At 35.3% G+C, this 8,828-nt stretch overlaps 3 protein-coding genes across 4 annotated transcripts; 1 reads left to right on the forward strand and 2 right to left on the reverse strand.

The window, feature by feature from the left end:
• Positions 1 to 145: 145 nt before the first annotated feature.
• On the forward strand, positions 146 to 2,934 carry AT5G15080 (Protein kinase superfamily protein). Its single transcript, NM_121512.5, has 6 exons — positions 146 to 765; positions 1,098 to 1,444; positions 1,527 to 1,662; positions 1,744 to 1,880; positions 1,954 to 2,077; positions 2,170 to 2,934. Exons 1-6 carry the CDS (start codon positions 531 to 533, stop codon positions 2,670 to 2,672), a joined length of 1,482 nt encoding a protein of 493 aa, NP_197012.1. The 5' UTR covers positions 146 to 530; the 3' UTR covers positions 2,673 to 2,934.
• Positions 2,935 to 3,080: 146 nt separating this feature from the next.
• Positions 3,081 to 5,720, reverse strand: VDAC3 (voltage dependent anion channel 3). 2 transcript variants are annotated; one of them, NM_001203385.1, is made up of 7 exons: positions 5,458 to 5,720; positions 4,934 to 5,001; positions 4,640 to 4,750; positions 4,450 to 4,536; positions 4,148 to 4,356; positions 3,640 to 4,058; positions 3,081 to 3,287 (listed from the first exon to the last, which is right to left on the reverse strand). In NM_001203385.1, exons 1-6 carry the CDS (start codon positions 5,504 to 5,506, stop codon positions 3,758 to 3,760), a joined length of 825 nt encoding a protein of 274 aa, NP_001190314.1. In that variant the 5' UTR covers positions 5,507 to 5,720; the 3' UTR covers positions 3,081 to 3,287; positions 3,640 to 3,757. The 2 variants fall into 2 exon arrangements, with proteins under 2 accessions (NP_001190314.1, NP_197013.1); NM_121513.5 differs by lacking the exon at positions 3,081 to 3,287 and having other exon boundaries at positions 3,410 to 4,058; positions 5,458 to 5,690.
• A 412-nt stretch (positions 5,721 to 6,132) lies between these two features.
• PIN8 (Auxin efflux carrier family protein) lies at positions 6,133 to 8,230 on the reverse strand. The gene is made up of 6 exons (NM_121514.2): positions 7,529 to 8,230; positions 7,264 to 7,453; positions 6,847 to 6,932; positions 6,603 to 6,760; positions 6,444 to 6,520; positions 6,133 to 6,342 (listed from the first exon to the last, which is right to left on the reverse strand). Exons 1-6 carry the CDS (start codon positions 8,052 to 8,054, stop codon positions 6,276 to 6,278), a joined length of 1,104 nt encoding a protein of 367 aa, NP_197014.1. The 5' UTR covers positions 8,055 to 8,230; the 3' UTR covers positions 6,133 to 6,275.
• Between the last annotated feature and the right edge of the window lie 598 nt (positions 8,231 to 8,828).

The raw sequence follows: 8,828 nt of genomic DNA on the forward strand, positions 1-8,828 counted from the left end.
GAGTTAAAAACGAAATGGAATTTGATTCGTACCTTTGATATTCCCAAAGAACTAAACACGAATTGATAATTGGTTCCAACCAGACAAAAATAAAACAGACACAACACAAATCCTGGAGGTTTTGTAAACCAAGGAAAAGCTTATAATTATGAAATAATTAATGAAAAAAATCCCGGTGATTATTAAATTGTTAATCTTTATATCATGTAAATTAAGTAACTACTGTAGAAGCACATGTGAAAAAATCTCACTTTTCTTTTCATGATTCCTTCCTCTTTGCTCGTTCTCTCTCTCTCTCTCTCTCTGCCTAGTCTAGTCTTTCTTCTGCACATCTTCTCTCTCTCTATTTCCGCAGACATCAATTCCCCTTTTTGACTAAAATTCCGCGACTTGGGCTTTGATCCATTCCCAGTGAATCTCACTGCTTTTCTCACAGAAAAAAATCACTCCTTTTTCCTGGATTTTGTTTTCTCGACTGATTTGGGGAAAAGCTATGGTGGTCTGATTAATCTCTGTCTGTCTTTGGTGAGATGGGTTTGGATGCTGTTAAAGCTAAAGGGAATTGGAAATCGGAGAAACCTAAAGAGACTGAGAATAAGAATCACAAGAAGAAGAATGGTGATGATAATAAAAGTAGAAATGAAGAAGAAGAAGAAGGAGAAGCAAGTGGTTGCTGGGTCAAATTTAGGTTTATGATTGGTTGCATACCTTCAAAATCAGACCTTGATGCTTCTTCTTCTTCTATCTATGGCTCTAACTGCACTGGTAAACATAACTTCTCTGATTTCTCCATTTTTGGATTTTGTTGGAATTGAATAAATGAACAATCTTTTTTGTGGGTTTTGTTTCTATAATTGTCTTCTCAGCTATATGTATGTTTCCATTAAGGGTTTTTGTTATATATGACTATCTTTGCAAAATTCACGTGATGCTTGTGATCTAACCCTTTTTCAAGCTTCCTTGTTACCAAATTTAGGGACATAAGAGTTAAGTGTAATTTTGAACTGTGATTGTATTTGGAGTTTTATTTGATTACCTCTTTACTTTCTTAATGAATCTGAGCTTTACATATTTGATGACCTCTTTACTTTTTGTAGTTACAACAATGGAAAGTAAATCGGCAAATGAGAAATCAAATGATCAACCAGTTGGTCAAGTTTCCTCCACAACAACAACTAGCAATGCAGAAAGCTCTTCATCTACTCCAGTCATCAGTGAAGAACTTAACATTTCTTCTCACCTCCGGAAGTTTACTTTCAATGATCTTAAGCTATCTACTAGAAATTTCAGACCCGAGAGTCTTCTTGGAGAAGGTGGTTTTGGTTGTGTCTTTAAAGGATGGATCGAAGAAAACGGTACTGCTCCTGTTAAACCTGGTACTGGTCTTACGGTTGCAGTCAAAACCTTAAATCCTGATGGACTTCAAGGTCACAAAGAATGGCTTGTAAGAGACACTTCTTCTTCTGTTTCTTTTGATTTGATCACTTGTTGTTTTCTGAATGTGTTCCTGCTTGTTGCAATTGCAGGCTGAGATTAATTTCCTTGGTAACCTTCTCCATCCAAATCTAGTTAAGCTTGTTGGTTATTGCATTGAAGATGATCAAAGGTTGCTTGTGTATGAGTTTATGCCTAGAGGAAGTCTGGAGAATCACCTTTTCAGAAGTATGTATAAATCAAACCATTTTAAAGTTGTTTCCATGTTTAATCGTTTTTCTTATGATACTGGTGCTTTCATGTTTAAAGGGTCCTTGCCTCTTCCTTGGTCTATCCGGATGAAGATTGCATTAGGTGCTGCAAAAGGTCTCAGTTTCCTCCATGAAGAAGCTTTGAAGCCTGTTATATATCGAGATTTCAAAACATCAAACATTTTACTTGATGCAGTACGTATCTCTTACTCTTTAGGATCAACATCTTATATTTGCAAATTTTTTAACCAATAAATCCCATTGTCAGGACTACAATGCAAAACTATCAGATTTTGGACTTGCCAAAGATGCTCCTGATGAAGGCAAAACCCATGTTTCTACTAGGGTTATGGGTACATATGGCTATGCTGCTCCCGAATATGTAATGACCGGTGAGTCCTCTTTGGTTTCATCCATTTTCTTCAACTTGAAAACATTCAATGTTTACATCTTTGTTGATTTGCTTCCTGTTGAACTTGTTAAGGTCACTTGACATCAAAGAGCGATGTTTATAGTTTTGGGGTGGTTCTACTTGAAATGTTGACTGGACGACGATCTATGGACAAAAACCGCCCAAATGGTGAGCACAACTTAGTGGAATGGGCAAGACCGCATCTTCTTGACAAGAGAAGGTTTTACCGGTTACTTGATCCGAGGCTTGAGGGCCATTTTTCAATCAAAGGTGCTCAAAAAGTGACTCAGCTTGCTGCACAATGTCTTAGCCGTGACCCCAAGATTAGGCCAAAGATGAGTGATGTTGTGGAAGCACTTAAACCACTTCCGCATCTGAAAGACATGGCAAGCTCTTCTTACTACTTCCAGACAATGCAAGCTGAACGTTTGAAAAATGGGTCAGGTCGATCCCAAGGATTTGGATCAAGAAACGGGCAACACCAACCCGTGTTTCGAACACTGTCTAGTCCTCATGGTTCTTCGCCTTATCGACATCAGATTCCTTCGCCAAAGCCTAAAGGAGCAACTACATAGCTCTTACGTGGTGGAAATAGGCCACAAACGAACAGAGCTAGAAGGCTCAAGCTTTTATCGTCGTTTTTAAGCAACAAGGAGATATTTTTAAACAACGTTAGGGTAACTCTTTAATTGATTAATAATGTACGATGGAGAAGGGTAAATCCAAATGGAAAAAAAAAAAACTGATTTTGTCTTCCATTGCTGAAAGCATAGAAAAGTTATAAATTGAAAACATTTTTGATGCTCTTTATAAATTGAAAACACCAAGTATCTACCATTTTCAAACGCAAAAGCCAGTATCCCGGAAACAGAGGTATCGTGTTTGTTCATCTACTTCTGGTGGTCAGAATGATAGATTCAAAGTAGAGTACACTCCTTGGCTTATCGTTGGGTTGGGCAATCCAGGAAACAAGTATCATGGAACAAGACACAATCTTTTTCTTTTACTGATTTGCTGGATTTGATCTCGGCAATGCTACAACTTTGTGTTGTTTTCAGGTTGGTTTCGAGATGATCGATGTGTTGGCTCGAAAAGAAGGGGTTTTGATGAACACGATACAGTCCAAAGCTCTAATCGGAATAGGTTCTACTTCTCTTGCTTTTGGTTCTTTGGTTTGAAGAATAATAAAACTGATGACTTTTTGGTTCTATGTAAGAATCAGTACAGGTGCTATTGAAGGTGTACCTATCTTGTTGGCTAAACCTCAGATAAAAATCTGACCAACTAGACAAAATTAATTAGACATGTAAGAAGAACCTCATAGAAAAATCCACTAAGGGAACTCCAAATGGAACAAAGTATAGCAGAGGCAGAAAATAAAAGAGAGAACCAAGTAAAAGATATGGAACAGAGTATTGTAGCAGAGGCGGAAAATAAAAGAGAGAGAGCCAAGTAAAACGATCTTAATGGTTCTTTATCGTCAAAGACGATCCTTTCAATAGTATTTTTCTCTTTTATTTTCTACAAATCCCAACACCGAACAAAAAAAACAAATGAAAGATTGTTTAGCAAACCAGACAGCGATTTGTCCAAAGATTTGAAGACGAAAAAGAAATAACACCTATTCTACCCACTTCAGGGCCCATTTGGTGGTATCTTCTCAGGGCTTGAGAGCGAGAGCAATCCCAACCTTGGCACTCTTATCGATCGCCTTAGAATCAACCTCTCCAGAAACGGTGAAGAACGACTTTGGACGCCACTCATGTTGGATCAGAGCGTTAGCCACACCAGCATTGTTCACTCTTGCCTTCACTGTGGTCAATGGGTCAAGCGCGTGTTGAGTTCCGACAGTGATGGCGTTCTCTTTGGTCGTGAAGTTGTGGCTAATCTCAGCTCCAACCACAGTCGACGGGCTCACAATCTGGTAGTAGGATGCATTCAATTTCTCACCTTTGTCATTCCTGAAAAAAAACAGTTTAAGAAACAACTCTTTTAAAACCAGCAGCATTAAAATCTCAAGTCATCATTTCATATGGAGGGAGGCACTTACAGAATGAGGGAAGCAGTCAAATCATCCTTGGTGAAGTTGAAACCAGCATTGAAATGTTTGAAGTTGCCAGATTCGGTGTTATAGGCCACATCAGTACCAAGAGACAAACCATTGGTTCCAACCACACCGGAGAAGTTGACAATCGGGGTAGCTGTGAATCCAACGCTGGTAGAGATACCAGCATAGTCATGGAAATACTGAACCTCAGCCTGCTCAGAAAACAACAAATAATGGTTATCTCCAACATACCAACCTTTAAAAAAACGGAACAGAAAGAAAAGAAAGCTGGTGGAGTTATATACCTTTCCAGATTTGTGATCGGGCAACTTAGCCTGAACAATAACTTTCAGTCCAGGGGCAGGCTCATCAAAGGTAAGAGTGGTCAAAAGCTGAAATTATTCACACACAAAAAAAAATCAATTGAATACTCCAGCAGCAATCGGCAACATCATATATCTACTAGAAACAGCTAAAGCTAAAAAGTCTACTTACAGAAGAATCAGTGGAAACTTTGACATCAGCAGTGAAGTTGTTGTTCTTCACTTGGGTAGCAACATCACCCAAAAACAAGCTTCCTTTGTTTGTTCCCGTTGTAGTGATCGCCTACAAATTTATCACCATTCGACACAAGAAAGAGTCAAGTGAGAGTACACATGAAAACAAACTGTACAACCAAATTTGACATAACAGAAAACTAGACAAATCTCAATTTTATCACTAACAATAAACCCATCGCACCAACAAAATAGAGAATTGACAGAAATAAAAACAATAATAAAAACTTACAACACCAGTTGAAGAGTAAGTGGTGACACTGAATTTCTGGTCTCCTTGGTAATCCCTGTACAGAAGATCTACAATAGCATTCAAAAACCTTCAGATTCAACTCAAATAGAAAAGTTCAACACGAGACAACTACTCTGTATCCTTGATAGACATTTTCCAGATCCAAGATAAAAAATTTCAAAACCAGCTAATCAACGAGTGACCCAAAAATTGAAACCCAGAGAACCAGTCTTGTTATTCTATCTATACAGATAAACGAAACGGATAGCATAAATCTGACGGAAACGAACACAGATATTATCAATCAGCTCACAAAACACGAATATTTAACTTTTTATGCATCTATTCAAATTTCAACGACCTAAGCGTGACCGATAGAAATCGGAATAAAACCAGGAATGAGAAACCCTAACCGATTCAATGAATATCAACCTAAACCCAGATCAGAAAAGAGCTCAAATGTTTACGAAATGTCAACAACAGTCACATTCGCGTCACCATAGAGAAAGAGAGAGAGATCGTACCTCTGGCCTTTTTGCCGATTTCAGTGTAGAGTCCTGGACCTTTAACCATGATTGCCTCTGGAAAAATCGAAGAAGCTTTGAAAGATTCCGAAGTCGAGAAGAAGAGTAATGGAGGATTCTGGAGAAAATGAGGTGTGGTGTTTGTGTATATAAGGGGAAGAAGAAAGGGTAACCCTAAATTAATTTATATTATAATATTGTATTTCCCTGCTTATCAAGTAAAAATATCTCAGCCGTTAGATTAATATGACATGAGTCGGTGTCCCTCTTTATCAACCGTTGATTATATATTCCCCTCTCTCCAAGGCATTTTTTTTATGTTTTTTATTTGATTTTCGTATTCTTATTTTATTTTTTTATGGCTTTTTTCCATTTTTCATTGCGTGGCAAGCAAAGCAGGCCGTGTACTCTCTAGTTTTCTTCATCCCCAAAATTTATTTATTTTTATATAATTTTTTTTTTGTTGTTGAGTCTTTGACAATGTCTATTTATTTTCTTAGAGTTAACCATCTGAATTGTTCTTATTAATGTGATATTTAAATTTTCTTAAATGGTGTTCTTTTATATTTACTCCTATATAGTATCTATTATCCTATTTTTTAAAAAGAATAAGTCAAAATTTTGATTTTACTAGTTGACATGTTTTTTTCTAATTTAATATCAGGAGAAAAATGATTTACAATAATTAAAGAGAATGGTTGACATTATTAGCTTTATAATTTCAACATCTAAAAAACTATGACTAAATTAAATACCATATAAAATCCAAAATTAAGAGCCTACGTATAAAACATGTTTTTTTTTTGAACATGTCATATTCATAGGTCCAATAGAAAATAATATGCCAAAGTTGTTGGTAAGGCAATTAGCATTCCAAATATCACCCTGAAAAAGCAAAACAATAAAAACCACAAAAATAAATTTCAAAAAAATTGTAATAAGAAGAAGGAAAAAAAAAAATCAAATCAAGAAATATATTTATTTACCCAGTACTAATGATCTCCGGGTGAAGATTATACTCTTTTGCAAAAACAAATGGCACTACTCCTTGAGGCAATGCTGCCTACAACACAATAAATCAATCGACAAAAACATATATATGACAGATTTTATTATTAACGGATTATTAATTTTAATATTTTCACCTGTAATATTGCTACTTTGAAGAGAGTACTTTTTAATCTGATGCAATACGCAGAAGCAATCATAAGAGCAGGTCCTAATACGAACTTGAGCAGCATTGTTATAATCGCCATTTTTGTACCACATGCTATGATACTACTTTGTGATGCCATGAACAGACCTGTTTCATTTTTTGTTAAATTAAATTTAATTTCCAATCATGAAAGTTTAGTTTTTTTTTTTTTTTTGTATAGATATATAGCTTACCTAAGCTGAACATGGCCATTCCTAAGCCTCCATCAGATAATAAATGTATTGATTTATCAATCATCTCAGGCAAATTCCATCCCAATCTATTGGAGAAAATAAATAAAAACATGAGTAACATTTGATACAAACTATTAAAAAAAGAAGCTAATCTTAATAGTTGGGAATATCACTTGACTATCACTTTTCGATTTTAAAATATTAAAAAAAATGAATTTGTAGATGCGAAAAATGATCAAACAGAAAGCTTAAAATAGGGGAAACTCACTACTAAATTATCGCTTTTCTTTTTGAAAAAGAGAAAAGGAAGTGTTTGAATATGTAAGATGATAAAGATTGAATCTTTAGATGTGTAAGATGATTTATCACAAAAGATATGATTGCAGTGTTAAATATAAGAGAGTTTTGTTTTCACACCTGAAATGTAAAGTAGCCCAAATGATTCCGATCAATGTTGCGTATGTATTTGGATTGATTATAAGCTTTCTCCAAGCCTTCAATAGAATCTTCATAGTTCCAACAGATCTTGTTCTCACTATTGCTACTTCTTCTTCGTCCTCTTCTTCTTTTGGCTCGTCCTCTATATTAGCCTCTTCCTGGTCATTGCCTTGTTTTACAAGAAACCAAGATTTAATTAGGGTAAATCATTTTTTATCGAAAAAACGGAATGATTTTTAGTTACCTGTATGTTCTAGGGAAGCTCCAGAAGATGGTAACGCCCTTGCGGCGTTAAGCTCGAACAAAAAGAGCAAGATGGTGTACCAAATCAAGCTTTGCAAGACAACAATCTGCTCCAAGATGCTCGCAGCTTCATCTCCATAGATGGCACTCAAGATTGGCATTCCAAGAATGAGAGTATTTGGCAACACCGATATAGATAATCCGGTTATGACCCAACCCAATTTTCCTCCTCTTCCTCCTGTTGGATGCCAGAATCTTAAAACCATGGCTAATACAACAACGACTAAGAATTTCTGGAGAATATCAGAGAGAATGAGTTTAGGGCTCATCTTGAAGGGGTTGTTTTCAGAGATTATTTGAAAAGAAAGCAAAGGGATGGAGAATTTGGCCACGAATTTGTTGATGCCTGCGCATTGTTCGGGTGAGAAGAGCTTTAGATGTCTTGCAGAGAGGAAACCTAATGTCATTGAGACATAGAGAGGAACAGTTGCTGAAACAACATGGTAGATATCGAGCCAGGAGATCATGTTTTTATCAAATTGTACAATACAAAAAAAAAAACTAATAATACAAATTTGAAGAAACTCGAAGGAATAGTTTCTTCCAAATTAATGGAAAGAAACTGTGGTTGATCTTATGGCATATATATGGGTAAAGTCGATGGCTTTTTTCTTTCTTTTGTTCAAATGTGGAACTCTTGAATTTCAAGGTTTTTGATTCCACAATGAATATTTTGTTTCAAAGGGAAAAAATGAAACAAAAACACTGGGTTTAATTTATTTTTCTTATTTGTTGAAAGAAGAAAATTATCCCTTTAATTATAATTCTTGTTGAGATGGGTTTGTCTAAAAATCTACATATATACAATACTGCGGTATTCATTTTCTTTGAAAACAAATTGGCATTTTCTTCTCACCACATTTATATAAGAAAAGAACAAACGAAAATCAAAAGATAAAAAGAGAAGGCTGTTTAATTTGTCTTTTGCATGAACAAAGAGGAGCTAAATATGCTCCAACAGAACTTTAATTCTATAGCCTTTGATTTTTTCTTACCTTAGATACTTAAACGAAAAAAAATAAAAATTACAAAGAAATTTTTCCCTTTTAAATAAGCATATATAATGGTATAGCTTATTTATATATATATATTTTTTATGACAGTTTCTGGTCAGATGATATACAAGATGCCATCAAAATGTCTTTCAAGTAATGATTGTAATTCTTATATATGCATACACATAAACATAATTGTAGTCGTAGACAGAATAATTAATTAGCCGATATTTTTCACCAAAGATC

This window comes from Arabidopsis thaliana, chromosome 5, assembly GCF_000001735.4.
Source record: "Arabidopsis thaliana chromosome 5, partial sequence".
In the NCBI taxonomy this organism is placed as follows: Eukaryota; Viridiplantae; Streptophyta; class Magnoliopsida; order Brassicales; family Brassicaceae; genus Arabidopsis; species Arabidopsis thaliana.

Bases quoted from the DNA above. Each gene is read 5' to 3' on its own strand.
- AT5G15080 (NM_121512.5), top strand. From the start codon at position 531: ATGGGTTTGGATGCTGTTAAAGCTAAAGGGAATTGGAAATCGGAGAAA. The intron at 766-1,097 runs GTAAACATAACT...TACTTTTTGTAG, and splicing joins CTATGGCTCTAACTGCACTG to TTACAACAATGGAAAGTAAA. The intron at 1,445-1,526 runs GTAAGAGACACT...TTGCAATTGCAG, and splicing joins AAGGTCACAAAGAATGGCTT to GCTGAGATTAATTTCCTTGG.
- VDAC3 (NM_001203385.1), bottom strand. From the start codon at position 5,506: ATGGTTAAAGGTCCAGGACTCTACACTGAAATCGGCAAAAAGGCCAGA. The intron at 5,002-5,457 runs GTACGATCTCTC...ATGCTATTGTAG, and splicing joins AATCGGCAAAAAGGCCAGAG to ATCTTCTGTACAGGGATTAC. The intron at 4,537-4,639 runs GTAAGTAGACTT...GAATAATTTCAG, and splicing joins AAGTTTCCACTGATTCTTCT to CTTTTGACCACTCTTACCTT.
- PIN8 (NM_121514.2), bottom strand. From the start codon at position 8,054: ATGATCTCCTGGCTCGATATCTACCATGTTGTTTCAGCAACTGTTCCT. The intron at 6,933-7,263 runs GTGTGAAAACAA...TTTCTCCAATAG, and splicing joins TGGGCTACTTTACATTTCAG to ATTGGGATGGAATTTGCCTG. The intron at 6,521-6,602 runs GTGAAAATATTA...ATTGTGTTGTAG, and splicing joins TCAAAGTAGCAATATTACAG to GCAGCATTGCCTCAAGGAGT.